Consider the following 14550-nt stretch of genomic DNA (forward strand, 5'->3'; position numbering starts at 1 on the left):
ACGTGTAGCAATGCAATGGGCTAAACAGGGCTCAAGCATCCTTAGCTTGATGCTAGGGACAGGCCTGACTGAACCAGGCCCAGCGGCACCACGCTGGGAGACATCTACTTTGCTATCATTGCCCGGCTTTTCTAGTGGTTTCTAGTTGTTTTGTTTAATCCGGTGGTGTTACTTCCTGTGTGAGGGGAGAGGGTGTCTGCAGCGAGGAGAAGAGTGTGAGAGCGCTGTTATCGACCGCTTGCCTCATCCTTCCTGGCACAGCTTGGGCTGGTGTCTGGGTTGTGGCCACTCACAGCTCCAGCCACAGCCTTCTGTGCCACTTCCTCGACCTTGGAGGGCATTTCTGGCTGGTGTAGGGGCTGCTCTGCCTGCACTCTGTGGTGTAGGTGTTTTCAGGGTGTTAATCCCATGCCACATCTCTGAAGGTACACGCTGACTTCTAGAGTTCCTCTGTGGCGGCAGCCCAGAGTTGCTGTGCTTTCCAGAGATGCCTTCAGGCACCTTCTCCTCAATGCCTTCCCCTGGGGCTCTCCTTGAAGGGAAAACAGAGCCATCACTGCAAGAACTTAGAGTGCTTCCTTCCAAGTAACATCCAAAAAATCCCTTCCTTCTAAAGCGGGGATCAGAGCCCAGTCAGGACTGCAGCATGACGTTGTCTTGCTCCTGAAGAGAGGAAGGGAAAAGCTGGCAGGATATTGACATTTCCCCACTTGTCACCTGGCAGGAAGACTGAGCTTAGAGACATGAGCTGCTTTGTCTTTCTCCAGCTGGGTATGATGGTGCAGGAGGTTTCTGAGGCTGGTTAGAAAAGGGGCTGCTTTTGGGGACAGACCATGCCAGACGTGCCAGGATCTCATGGGGGATTCTTGCTGCAGGTGAGTGATGTGCCTCTTTGCAGGTCTGGCTGTGCTTTTGGCTTTTGTTACACAAAATCTTTAAGCAAGGGGACTTTGTGCACATGCATCAAGTACTCAGGAATACCAAGGCCTGGTGTCACTTCTGTGATGTGGCAGCCATTGAACCTTCGCTTCTCTCAAGTGCTCCTTCACCGCTCAGAGTAAGCTCATTTTTGAGCAGACTTTTCCCATCCTTTAGGAGTGGTTTCTTGCTCCTGCCTACCCATTGCTCCAACAGAAGCCAGGATGTTTGGTGAGCTGGTTCGCTGGACCGTAGGGGCTTTTGGTCTGACTCATTTCTTCTGTGACTTTAGAAGACTGCGTGTGGCATGTGTGCATGCCAAACTGATTTACTGAAAGTACTGGTCTTCGTTATGAATACAGGGAATTCTTTTACACTTGGTTCTACCACTATGGAGATTTGTTGCGTTTCATCTTCTTTTTGCCAGGGTCGGGATTAAATGCATGAGTCGGTATTTTTTGTTTGGACTCAGATGTTTATTAATTCTTATCTATATTAAAGACTCACAAATGGTGAGTTCTACAGCTAACAAACTAAAAATGGCCCCCCCCTTCTCTCTCTGCAAGGCCTCTTAAGGATAAACTGTCCAATTAAGAAATGACACCTAAATTATTTTTGGTTTTAACCCAATAACCAACCACCTGTGGCCCGCAATGCGGAATTTTTTATCCAATTACAAAATACCACACACACCATGAAGAAGAAGGTGAAAAAGAAGGACTGGCCTCTGCCCTAAAACCTCAATCTTGCTATATATATATTACTATATTCTAAAACCTTAAACTGTAAGTTTCCCACCCTGTGATATCACACACTTCTATTCAAACGACACACCCATAATCCCAGATCTATCATTCAATTTTGGAAGCCTTCTCCACAGCCTCAGGTCAAATGCAGTGTTTTCTTGGGGGTCAGTGCCTGCCAGCACAGAAAGTCTGAAATTCTCAGTGGCCAGGGTTCCAAGGGAGCTTTACCTGTCTTCTCTCTCTCACATTCACACACGCAGACATCTCTCTGTTTGCGTTTCGTTTGTATCACGGACAATCCCCACCCCAGTGCGCTGGCAGCGTGAACGCGCCAACAAACAGACAACGTGGAGGGGTACCCTGGAAGCAGGCAGTGGCTCTCAGGGATGTGTCCCTGAAGAAGAAGGGAGACAAACTTGAGCAGAGCATGGACAATGGTTTCATCATTCTGGGCTTCCCTCCACTCTGCTTGGTGGACCCAGAAAAAAATCCTCTGAAAAACTGAGGAGAAATCGAGGTTGCTGCCTTTGCCCAAATTTCTTTAGGTGCTCAGGCTGGAAGTAGATGTGTCCAAAATTTTGACACAGTTTGCTTGGCTGAGGAGATATCTGAACGTGGCAGCCCCTGCCCTCAGCTTGCTTCTTGCCATAGAGGGTGGAGGTCAGCAACAGAAATGTGATCTTGCTGCTGTTGCTTCCTCTCTCCTTTTGTCTGTGCTTCCTTTGTGTGTTCTTTGTAAGGAAACAAAAACAGAAAGAAGGAAGAAAAACTAGGTTTTCCTGCACGGGGTGTTTTTTACCTCATTAGTGCCAGTAAAAAATTATTAAGCTGGAGGGGGGCGTGTCTTACAAGACCTTCCTTTAACTCCAAGGTAGAGGAATGACATGAACGAACAAGAAATATTTCTCTAATATTGTACATTTCTAGTGCCATAGATTTTCTTCTGTCTTCTTTCTTGGCCTCCTATGTCTGTGACAAAAAGCTGGAAGATTTCAGTGGCTAGTGTAGCCAAGGAATTAGGCTGGTGAGGATAAGATTCAAAATCCTCACCACTCCATCTGTCTCCTACTGGAATGAGGAATAAAGACTTTATTAGCTTCTCACATGTTTTTGGATCTAGCTCCCATGCCTCCTCACAGCTTCTTTCCTCGCTGTCTTTCCCGCCCCAGCCAGCTGCAGGGCTGGTTTTTGGCTGGATCAAGGCAGTGTTCTCACCCCCTTCCATGCTCATCCCTCTCACAGCTTGCTCAGGTGGCTGGCCCTGCCTGCAGGAAGCGTTTGTGGCTCTGGCCAGCCCCTCATATGCCAGCTGTTGATGCAGAGCTGATCCTGATGCTTTCCAAGGGAAGCGTGTCTCCTTTCCAAGCGTTGTCCAACAGCCACCTGCTCCTCACTGGGGGTCCTGGGCTCACGGTCCCCTTGCTGCTGCTGAGGCTGTGGGGGAGAATTAGGATTCCCAACACTCCCCCACCCAAAAACTACATCTCTCCCACAAAGATGGTGGCACGTGGATGCTGGAGCTGAGCTCTTTAGGTGAGCTTTGAGGAGGACAAGGGCCCCATCTGGCCCTCCAGCTGGGTGGACAAACCTCCAGGGCATTCCTGCATTTTAGTGCCCATTTTCTTTGTGTCTCCCTATTGCCTCCATGCAGACAAAACACCCTGTTGAGACTTATTTCCGCCTCTGCTAGAAATGAGAAGTGCTGGAGGAGAGGAGGAGGGCACAAAGGCTGCGCTGACATGTCCCATCACTGCTTGCTCACAGCAGAAAATCCTTTCACCTGCCAGGAGCTATCATTAGACAAGGCAACACTGGATTTTTTTTGACCCTGAAAATGAACTTTAGGAGGATTTTCCTAGTCAAGTGCTTGCTGCTTTTATTTCCCAGTGTAAAATGTGAGTTTTTCTAACCCTTTTTTGTTCTTTTGGGCGGATGTTAAAATTGTATTTTAAAGCATTTACAACTTGGTGGGCTGCTACTGATAAGAAACTTGTTCCACTTTTCCAATGAGTGAAGACATCTGGGTTATTGCTGTTACTATTTGATTTAATTATCAGCCAGGGGGAGGGCAGGACCTGAGTTTCCTATTCCAGTTATAATAATAAGCTGTAAAGAGTTTTGGTTTTAAGTTAATGAGCCTTAATTTGACACATGTGTAATGAGAAATGTCAGCATGCAGTTTGCTTTCTGCCCTCGAGGTAGCTTGTACTACATTAGAGATCCAGTTCACTGTGCATTATCGCATGTAATTTCCTTTTCTTATCAAAGATGTGCAAATCTTTTGAAAGTGCAATTTATATTCCTCCATAAATATTAACAGAGTGATATATTTCAGAGTCTTCGGTGGAGTTGAAGTCTAAGATGTGAAAACAGCAAGCAACTGCATATATCTTTTATATTTTGCATATTATCGTTATCATTATTTTTTAAAATATTAATCTAAAAACTTAATTAAGGTGTTAACTCATAGAGTAGGGAAGGTTTTAAGAGATGGGGACAATACAAGCATACATAAATATTTTTTCCTCTGTTTCGTTCCGCTGAGATTGTATGTATGGCTGTTTAATGCTTTGCTTTTCCTTCAGAAGAAAATTAATAGATAAATAAGGATTTCTCTCCTTCTTATTTTTTTTTTTTTATGTACACAATCTATAAAACATCTTTCTCGGCAGAAATAAGGATTATTCCCTTGAATGGAAAATTTTTTCGGAGATTTCCTTCCTTCTCTTTTACTATTACTATGGGAGCTTTTTCTTTTAACTCTTTCTTGTGACTGTGAGTGAGCTGTAGGTTCCCAGTTAAAACCTTTCTGCTCTTTGGAGCACACTTTAGTTGGCATTTTTATCAGAAATGTTGTTTCATTAGCTAAACAGATTTTTAGTATCATATCAGTGGGATACTCAGCTTTCCACCAGAAGGACTCTGGAGATCAGATCAACATCTAGAGATGTCCAGAGATGTCTCTGGTCCACAGAGATGCCATTGAATTATCATTGAAAACTCAGATTACTTTTTTTCCTTTGCTTTCAGAGAGAAAACATAAGTAGTGTCTGTTACGCAAAGGAATCCTATTACTAGCTCTAAATACTTGTTCATGGCCGAGCAGAAACAAGTATCAGAATTCAAATATTGGGGAATAACGTGTGGTGTCATCTGTGTGGGGCATAGCTGCTTCCTAAAGGGCTGATTAGCTGATAGCTTTATTTCAGGACATTTCATTAGATATGCCAAATACCTTGCAAGAAAGGCAACGCTGAAAGAAGAACCTCTCTTTGGAGGTGGTGAATTGCCAGAAGCACTACAGCATTAATGTTCTTGTTGCAGAGGCATGCTATTTCAGTTCTCTGATTATCTTTAATATTGTTAGTTTAATGAAATAGCCAGCGGATTTCAGTTTCCCCTCTGTGGTGCCATTTATCATTATCCTACATACAAGGAATGAAGGACTGTAATAAAAATATGCATAAATACAGTTTTTCTCTCTGCGGGGAAAAAGTGCTTAAAATATAGAAAATTAGAGCAGAATCAGCTCTGAGTGGTGATGGGAAGGGAAATCTCCTCCTGCTGATTGGCTTCAGCCTGTAAATTGAGGGGGAATGAACACAAGAAAATGACAGACTAAATAACCTGTGGCTCTGAGCACCTGCATTCAGGTGTCAGTGAGCTTATCCCACCTGACACTTGCACGCAGATTTCGACCTCCTCCTGCAGGTTTGTCCACCTGCCACGGGGGTGGGGACAGTGCCTCACTTGAAATGACCTCCCAGCAAAGTTTCCCAAGTCCTGGCTCACCAGAAATGGGTCCTGCAAAGAAGGTGGGTGAAGGAGCCTGGAGGGCAGCGGGCAGAGCACCCGGGCACTGCTCCAGGAGTGCGTCATCCCCACCACTGGAAACATGATGGATGTTCAGTAGCCTTGGCTTTTCTGAATGTCCCCTTTGGCAGCCCCATGCTCAAGTGCTCAGGTGCTTCCCTGACACCACCTTTGGGAAGCTCCAGCTCTTAACTGTTCTGGAGAAGTGACCTGGAATCAAAGGAAGAGAAAAGTTTTTTTTTCTTGGTTGTTTTTGGTAATTGCTTTTCTTGTAATGACTCCTCACCCCCTCGGTTCACAGGATGCTGTTTCTTCTTGCCTTACTTGTCCCATCAGGATCCTGTGACAGAAAAATCAAGTGGATACATTCCAGTGGGGCAGAGTAACTGGGATGGGAGAGGAAGGGGCACTGATGTGGGGGTGCCTCCAGTTCAGTGCCTCACCCTCCCTCACAGCTTGACATGGGCTGCTATTGTTATCATCACTGCTGTCACTGGGCTTGCGGAAATGATTCTGCTTTCCAGGGACATGACTATTTTTTCTGTCTGCAGTAATTTTTGCAGTGATGGGCATTCTGGCACAGACTGTGCCACGTGCAAAACACAGAAGTGACCTTCTTTTCAGGAAGGGCTAAGTTCATGTTGAAGTGAAGGGGAGGCCATGAATCTTGGAATCCAGAGTCACTCCAAGTAAGTCAGCCAGGGCATAAATTCAGCTTTTGAAAGCTGGACTCTTGGCTTTCTTGCCTCTCAGAATTAAATTGGACGCTGGCATTTATCTAATGAGCAATCAAGAAGTGCTTCGGAGCAGGGGAAGAAGATGGCACCAGTAAAGCAGAGAGGCTTAGGCAGCTCAGGAAGAGGGGGTGGCATAGCAAATGACAGCCTTTTGGGTGCCTGCTGTGGCTGCTGGAGACAACTGATGTGCTGGCCATGCTTCCCTCAACAGGCTCCAGCACCAGCTGGATTTACAAGGCAGTGAATGAGACAGCTCTTCTCAGCATCACTGCTCCTGGGAGCATCTATGAGGCCACATGGATGAGAGGCAGACAGAGGCTGGTTCAGATGAAAGGTAAAAACGCTCGGCACTTTGTGAACAAGGAGCGGTGCAGGTGTGCGATACTCCGGAACGGGACTCTGCAAATCCAGCGCCTGGAGAAAGAGGACAGCGGAAACTACACGGTGGTGATTTACCAGCAGGACGGAAAACTGCAGGCAGAAGAAAATATAATGTTCTTTGTTCAGGGTGAGTTTCCGCTTTTCCCATGCCATTCCCAGCACAGCTGAACAAGACTTGCTGTTCTCTGCTCTCTCCCACAGCCATTCCTACTCAGTGCCCTCCTTCCTGAATAGGTGTGGGAAGTCTCCTGCAGGACACACCTTCTCCTTCCTGCCACTGACAGCAGTCTGCCTCTCTTCTCCCTTCTCTTGCTCCTGTTGACGGCCTCGTCTCCCAGGCTTCTTTCTGGCTCCCTGTTTGTCAGCCAGCAGGTCTCTAGCTGTGCCCAAGAAAGAAGCTGTGAGCACGTTCACACTGACAGCAGGGCGAGGGTGGTCAGCCCCACTGCAGCACCACAAACGGCGCCAGGACTCTGAGCTGGGGATGGACCCTGAGTGGGGACTGGGCTCGCAGCAGCATCCTGCTTCCAGAAACCTCTGGTAGGACCACAGCAGCCCATGTGAGGTACAGCTGTGGCTGATGCACTGTGGGTTTCAGGTGTTTCTGGTGCCACTTTATGGGCACTGAATTATGACTTTTGTTTTATGACTTTCTGGTCACTGGTCCAGCAAGCTGAGCAACTTGTGTTGCCAACCCCCTGAGGAGAGCTCAGGAGTCCAGATGGCACTAAATGCATTTAGGCGATGGAATCCCACTCCATTTTTGCTCTGACATACAAGATAGCCAGCAGTCACCTCTTCTGAGATTAACCACAATAGGAATTGAATTTGCAGTGGAAGACGTCTCCTGCACTCCATCCTTGCACAGCATAACACAACAAAAATAGGATTGTGCTGTTCAAAGCACAGTTAGGCACACATTTGGGGATTTCAGCTGTGAGGGTTCAAAGCACCAGGGCAGCCTCCATTCCTGTGTTTTATCTTGTCCTAAGAGATTGGAGCAGTAGCAGCTCAAAGGTTTTGGGGTGAGTAGAGATGATGGGGGTGGCTATTCTGCTCCTTAATAGCTGCTGTGACTGCTCCAGTTCTCTAAGATGTAGGACAGCATGGGGTTTTTTCCCCAGTAAGGGGGTAGGTTTGTTCTGTCCTTCTTCAGGCAGCATGCACACCTTTCCCAACATCTTGGTTTTGTGGGCATCCGCTGGGAATATGGAAATGATGCCTCATTGAGGCAGCAAGGAGAGCTGGAATGGTTTGAGCAGGGTTTCCGTGTCTAACGGGCTGCTGAGCAGCGAGGGTGTCTCACTGCCTTGGGAGCTATTACTGTAAACAGATCCAGGAAGTCATCAGGGCCTGATGCCTCTTGTTCATGTTTTAAACCACTGAACTGTCATTGGGGTGTCCTCATCTGAGGTCAAGGTTAATGTTCCAGCCCAGCTGTGTGCTGCATCATTTCCTCTGCTGTGCAGCACAGAGGTTGCATGACCTCTGACACATGGTTTTGGAAGTCCTGTAGTAACTGTCCGGTGCTAGAATAATTTGTCAGCCAGGCTGGCCCTTTGTTACTAGGGCTGAACCGTTGTTAAAAATAAAATAAGTCCAAATTATATCCTCACACAGCTCCAGCACCTGGACTCTAATGTTTCCCACTGGGATCTTTCCCTGAATAATAGGTTCCAGTTTGCAGAGGAGGAGTGGGCTTAACAAGGAAAGGGTGGCTGCGGATGTTGTGGTGTGAACCTTGCCTGCATGTGCTATGAGCAGCCCTTTTTTGCTTTAGAATTTATGGTCCCTATAACTTACACGGCCCGTAACTAGAGGAGTACTGGCATGTTTTTGTTTATCTGGTCTTAAAGGTAGAAAGAATTATTTCCCATTTGCTGTCCCTGCCAGCTGCCCTTACTTGAGGAAAACCCTGCAGGCCTTTCTGTCTCTTTCAGTGCCACCAGTGATAGAAAAACTGGAGCCAAAAGGGATCATGTTGTTTGCAGGGCGTAAGAAGAGACAGAAATCAGTTTTGTCTGTCATCACCTCAGTGAGAGCTGAAGTGTCTGTTTTGTGTTCTCCATCCTGGGTTGATGGCCTTGCGTGCTGTGCCGTCATGCCCGCTGAGTGCTGTTGGTAGCACACAGAGCATCATAAGTAGCTTTTCGTAGTTTTTCCTGCTTTAGAGAAAATCTCTCCTGATGGGCACAGGTGGAACAGGACCAATTTCACTTGCACCAGAACACAGGATCCAGAGGTGAAGGGGGCTGTGGCTCTGAGTTCCTTCCACCCACCTGAAGACTCAGCTTCCTCCCCTCACCTGTCTGGTGTGCAGCTCTTCTTTACTGGGCCAAATACTGCTCTGCATTTTCCTTGTTATTGCCTTGTTACTTCTGTAGTAGAGGTCTAGTTTGCTCTTCATTCTTCTGTGACCTCGATAGCTGGTGATTTGGGGTTAATTCTCTGTTCTGCTTTATAACGGAGGCTTTCAAGAGGAGAAAGTCTCTCAGATATGCCTGTCCCTTTCCTTCTTTTTCAGAACCTGTCCCTCAGCCAATCCTCACCGGTGAATGCAGGAATAAAAGTTTATCTGTCAAGTGTGAAGTGAAACAGAAGGTTAAGGATGAAGCAAAAGAGAAGGCTAAGGATGAAGCGTTTATAATAGAACTGACTCAACCCAGTGGCAAAAAAATCATGAAGAATGCAACAGTGCTGGAATGGCGCGGGTGGAATTCTGGGACGTTCAGATGTGTTGCTAAGAACCAAGTCAGTGAAAAAATGGCTGAAAAAGTAATTAAGTGTCCAGGTAAGAAATCTCTTTCGTCAGGATGTGCCAGGGTGGATCACATGGCCTGATGCAGTTGCACACATCTGTAGGACAGGTCCAGGTGCCAGGAGCACAGAGATCCCGAGTACCCAGTACTGTGAGCCTAATTCCAGCACAGTTACTGGGATCTGATGCTGCTGTGGTAGCCAGGATGCATGTCATGATTTCTGCCTGGAATTCTCCAGCCTTGTCACATCTCCCTGCTCCCCATCCTGCTGCTACCCTCAAGGTATCCCTACTCTAATGGCAGTGGCCAAGCTGAGGGCAGTGGGATGTGAGAGGGGTTTTGCTCCTCCCCTTCTCCTGTGGGGAAACCCGTTGTGTTTTTCTCCTCTCTGCAATCATGTCTATGAATGCGGTGGTTGCCTGCTACTCATGGATGTGCATGAGTTCTCTCACAAGGGGAAAATTAAGCTGCTTGGGCTCTTCAGCTTGGGCCTAGAAATCAGGAAGGAAGTTACGGAGAATTTTGATTTGGGCTTACATGGCTCAGATAAGCGTGGCTCAAATGTTCCATGGTTTTCTTATGCAGTTGAAGCCTCATCTTTCTAAACCACAGATGCAGCAAAAGGACCGAGATGATTGCATTTTAAACGGGCAGAGTCATGCTGAAAATGATTCAGTAGGCAGAAGTCTTCAGAGGTGTCATCCTCCCACGTAAAAGTTTTGAAAACTAAGGCACAAACACAGGGCAGATCACACTGGTATGACACTGGCCGTGGTGTTCAAAGGTCAGAATTCCAGTTCAGTGCTGGGGAAAAGTCCTTGAATTTGCCAGGCTTGGGTTCATCCCACCCAGCCACAAGTGCTCTGCTTGAAGCGTTCTCTCACTCTAGATTCCTGCTGGAGCTGGTGGAGAGTTGGAAGGGGCTTGCAAGAGCTGGTTCAGTATTTCCAATTTTTACCTCTTTCTGCCATGGTGAATTTAGGGGAAGTCCAAGTCTGAAGGACAGCCCATGGTGTGAGAAGGGAGGGAGCAAGCCTTAAGGCATAAAGGCTTTATTGAAGAGATCCCAGGTCTGCTGAGGCTGACTGAAAGGCAAAGAGCTGAGGGACAGGATGGCCTCTGCTCTCCTGTGCAGCTCTTGCCTCTTGAATAATCCTCCTGATATTAAAAATAGCCAAGCAATGTAGTTTTGTGCTGCTGCCTGACCTGATGGACTGCACAGTCCTGTTGATGTTAGCATTGGGAAGGGTCGAGCAGGATGTGGCATGGACTTTGGAGCCAGGTATGAAAGTGTGCTCCTGGATTAGGTCTGTTTAAGACAGGGCAAACTATCCCAAACATTGTCAGGATGAGGAAATGCTGGCTGAAGCTGCCCATGCCAGGACACAAGCCAGGCAAGCACCGGTCTGCCTGTACTGCTGCTGTAGGCAGACATTGGCCATCGTCTAGACAATTTTGATTTCACTTTTTCCCCCTACTTGAGAAATGCTCTTTTTTCACAGGGTGAATTGGGTCAGAGAGTTTGTTTTTTTCTCACATCTTTAACAGAGAAATACCAATGATCTTTAAGGTGCAAGCAGAATTTCTCAGACACCAAAAACCCCCTAAAACCATGAAGCACTACTCTTCCTGCCCAAATTAAATACCTCTCAAACTTTTCTGTGCAGTGGCAGGACTCTGCCAGCTCCACAGTAGATTAAAAATCCTTCATCATGCAGTCAAATCTCCTAACCCTGCTATCCTCTGTGAACACTTGGTCCTGCATTTGATGCCAATCACCTTGAATTTTGACCTTTATGGGCAAGGTAAATTTCAGGTGGGCTTCAGTTCATCCAGCTTTCCATGGAAGTGTAATTATTTGTGAATCTGTCTGGGCTCCTCTTTCACTCACCTGGGAGAAACAGGCACAGAAAAAGCAAAATACACCTTAGTGTAACATTGGCAACTAAAACAATGGCAATTTAAGTACAGTGAGCTGGCACACATGAATGCTCTGGTTTCAAATTTTCTGCAGAACTTGAATCTATCAGGGAGCAATCAAAATTCTCAACAATGAGGAGCAGCAACTTTTTGTTATGTACAGGGAAAAGGCAAAAGGGTGGGGTGTCTGCTGGTCTGCCTTTATAGTCAATGGAAAAAAATACAGAATTCCAAGCAGATGTTGTTCAAGATATTTCTTTCCATCTAACATCCTCTTTCATCCCCTTAACTAGGCAAGATGGACTTCTATCTCATCTTATGCATAGCAGGAGGTGTAGTCTTCTTTGTCATCTTTGTGGCTTGTCTTATTTATTGTATCAGAAGGAGAAGAAAAAGGCATGAAGTTTGCGGTAAGTGTTGAAGGGGCTTTGTTTTGCTATCTAGACACCTAAAATATTAGGGCTTCCCACTGACTGCAGCCCTGTGGTCAGGAGCATTCTCTCTGCCCTGACAGGAGCAATAACCTGCTTTTAGCATATGGTGAGTCTGTGTAGATCAGCTGGCATTGCCAGTCTCACTTTCTGATATGTGCTTTGAGCGAAGCCACCCGAGTATTATTTTACATTATGGCTGCTCTCTTTTGAGTGGTACAGATCACTGCAGAAACACCACATCCTCAGTTCTTGGGCCTGGATTCAGCAGGAATTAAGAGAATCAGTCTGAGAAAATGAGAACTAATTTTTTTGTGATTATTTTATGGCAACTAGCCTCTCTGAAACAGTTTGCTGTGTGTTTAAGGCCAACTCAGTGTCTCAAGAGGTAAATCCCTCAACCCCTAAGTGAAGATGAGTGATATTTCAGAAATGATGAGTCAGTGATCAGAAGTCAGTTGGTAGGAATTTAGTTCTTCCCTGTGTGTGAAAAACAGTGCTGGCAAAAGGAATCTCTGGCTTCCAGGTATCTGGAACTCCCAGCATGGACAATGGCAGGGCAGAGTGCTTTGATGTTTCTTCCTGGGGCTAGATCTCACTTTCCCTTCAGTAGCCTCCAAAAGGGGACAGAGCAGCTCAGGATGGGGGTGTCCATCAGTGTCTGCTGGGGCCTCCTTGGAAAAGCTGCTTCCACCAACAGACAGGGCAGATCCAGGTACGTCGATCTCAGCCAGGCAGCCAAAAGCTTTCACGTTAGCCTGGGAGCTGCAGGCAGAGGTGATTTTTGCCGTTCACCGGGACAGCAGGAATCACCCGGGAGCGGCAGGTTAAAACCCGATACTTGGCTTTTTTTCTTGCTTGGGCCAAGGAGGTTTTTGACTCCCCGGTGCATGTCTGACCGCGGGGTCCTCGTGTCGTTGCAGAGGAGGAGCGAGGGATGCAGGCTCTGCCCGTGGACCGCGAGAGGGGGATGCGGGAGCTGCCTCAGACCCCGGCCGAGCCCACCCCGAAGCAGGTGCGAGTGCAGCAGCGGCCGCTGCCCCCGCAGCCCCAGCAGCTGCAGCAGCCGCGGCCCCGGCCCCGGCCCCGCACGCAGCCACGGACCCCGACCCTGCCGAGAGAAAGGCCCTGAGCGGACAGCCCGGGAGGAGGGATGCTGCTCTCTCTGCTCCGCCCGATCGCCGGGGAAAAGAAAGTTCCCGACGGCCGGCAGCCCCTCCTGCCCAGCCCTGCGTAACGCTCAGCTATGAAAAGGCGGCTTTCCTTGCGGAAAATTAGAGAGAGCGTCCACAGGAGACGAAGAGACCCGGTGGAGGAGACTCAAGGTGATGGGCATTCAGCCCTGTGGCCATTTTTCTGCGGGTGCCTTCATGTTAGGATATGGAGCACTGAGCCCTGAAACCCGTGTCTTTCTGCGGTTCACTTGTTTTTACTGCACCTCGTTGTCTTTGTGCTTTTTGGATGGTTTTCACCAAGAAGAAGCTAAAGCTCTGCTGAGACAAAATGGACCTATGGATCTCACGGGGTTTTATCTCGTGCTGCACAATTAGGACAGCTCTTTGGCTTCAGCACCAAATTCGTGGCCTCCTGGACCAAAAAAATAGTTGTATGTAATTACATATTTGTCTGAAGTTGAAAGGATTTGTGTCGTATAATGCAGAGAAGAAAGTATTGAAAGGACGTGTGAGAGCCTTGAAGCACCTGCGTGGGAAAAGCACAAATGGGAAAGGAATAAACTTTCCCCATTCTCCACTGTATTTATAAAAGGAACTGTGGGCTTGAATTGCAACAAGAGAGAGTTAGGTCAGTATTTTTTTTTTTTTTTTTTAATGAAACACTGAGAGAGATTTCTGGGAGAGGTTCTCCAGTGCTGGGGTTTCAAAGCGTGGATGAGACAACATCCTGTGAAGCCTCTTTGTCCTGACAAGGGTCGGGCGAATGTGCTACACAGCCTCTTCAGGGACAGTTTCAACTCACTTTTCTGTGACTTTTAGGCAAATAAAACAAACCTTTATTCTTTCTGTTCTTTCAGCATAAGTCTCTGTGGCTATCCAGATGACTATTTTTTTTTTTTTTTTTAAATAGAAGAGGTCTGGTCTTGTTTGGTTTGTGAAACAAAGCATTACAATCCGCCAGCCAGTAGGATTACTTGTGGCACTGTCTGAATTGTCAGGGGTTTGCAGCTCAGAGCCTCCCGCTGAGGGTGGGGGACTGCATCTCTTGATTTTGCTGCTAACACCTCAGGTATAACCAGGGGACGGTAGGGAGCTGCTGAGAGATCTGCATCCCCAAGGGAGAAGTTGGACCGCAATAACTGCACCTGCATCACCTTCCATGTGCTGGACACTGCTTGCTCCTCTGGGCCTTGGGGGTGTCCATGCCTGCCTCTACAGGACAGCTGAGGAGCTGAGAGCACAGGCCTGTGTTAGAGCAATGTCTGGGTGGGCACACAGACCCATCTGGGGTAAAAGGTACGGCAGGTGAAGGAGGAGAGAGCTGCAAGAGCCGCAGAGCATGAGACATCCAGCCAGCTAGCTGATGGCTCAGGCAGAAGGACACCTAACACCTCTTTCAGGCTGGCTTATCCCACATGTGCCAGGGGAGATGAAACAGCCATGCTTTGTTTCTCCTGAGAAATATGACTATTTTTATCTTCTGGTATAAGGGCAAGGAGGCAAATTGTCAGGAAAAGGAGGCGTCTGCCTCCCCCGGAGCTCAGCCACTTCACTTGAACTCCAACAGCGAGAACAGCCCTGGGAGTGCCACTTGCTCTCGCCTTAGCTTTCTGCAGCTGATTCTCAGGCTTTTGCTATTTAAAATTGCATTTGGTAAATGTCTCATGGTT

At 47.4% G+C, this 14550-nt stretch overlaps 1 protein-coding gene across 1 annotated transcript; it reads left to right on the forward strand.

Annotated features, from left to right (window-relative positions):
* Window positions 1-3443: 3443 nt before the first annotated feature.
* On the forward strand, window positions 3444-13097 carry CD2 (CD2 molecule). The gene is made up of 6 exons (XM_040056486.2): window positions 3444-3559; window positions 6426-6722; window positions 9120-9386; window positions 11568-11684; window positions 12629-12720; window positions 13083-13097. Exons 1-6 carry the CDS (start codon window positions 3499-3501, stop codon window positions 13095-13097), a joined length of 849 nt encoding a protein of 282 aa, XP_039912420.2. The 5' UTR covers window positions 3444-3498.
* The last annotated feature ends 1453 nt before the right edge of the window (window positions 13098-14550 follow it).

The sequence above is a fragment of the Hirundo rustica genome, chromosome 2 (assembly GCF_015227805.2).
Source record: "Hirundo rustica isolate bHirRus1 chromosome 2, bHirRus1.pri.v3, whole genome shotgun sequence".
NCBI lineage: Eukaryota > Metazoa > Chordata > Aves > Passeriformes > Hirundinidae > Hirundo > Hirundo rustica.

Excerpts from the sequence above, each read along its gene's own strand:
- CD2 (XM_040056486.2), top strand. The coding sequence starts at position 3,499 with ATGAACTTTAGGAGGATTTTCCTAGTCAAGTGCTTGCTGCTTTTATTT. Across the intron at positions 3,560-6,425 it reads TTTATTTCCCAGTGTAAAAT|GCTCCAGCACCAGCTGGATT; the intron begins GTGAGTTTTTCT and ends TTCCCTCAACAG. Across the intron at positions 6,723-9,119 it reads TATAATGTTCTTTGTTCAGG|AACCTGTCCCTCAGCCAATC; the intron begins GTGAGTTTCCGC and ends CTTCTTTTTCAG.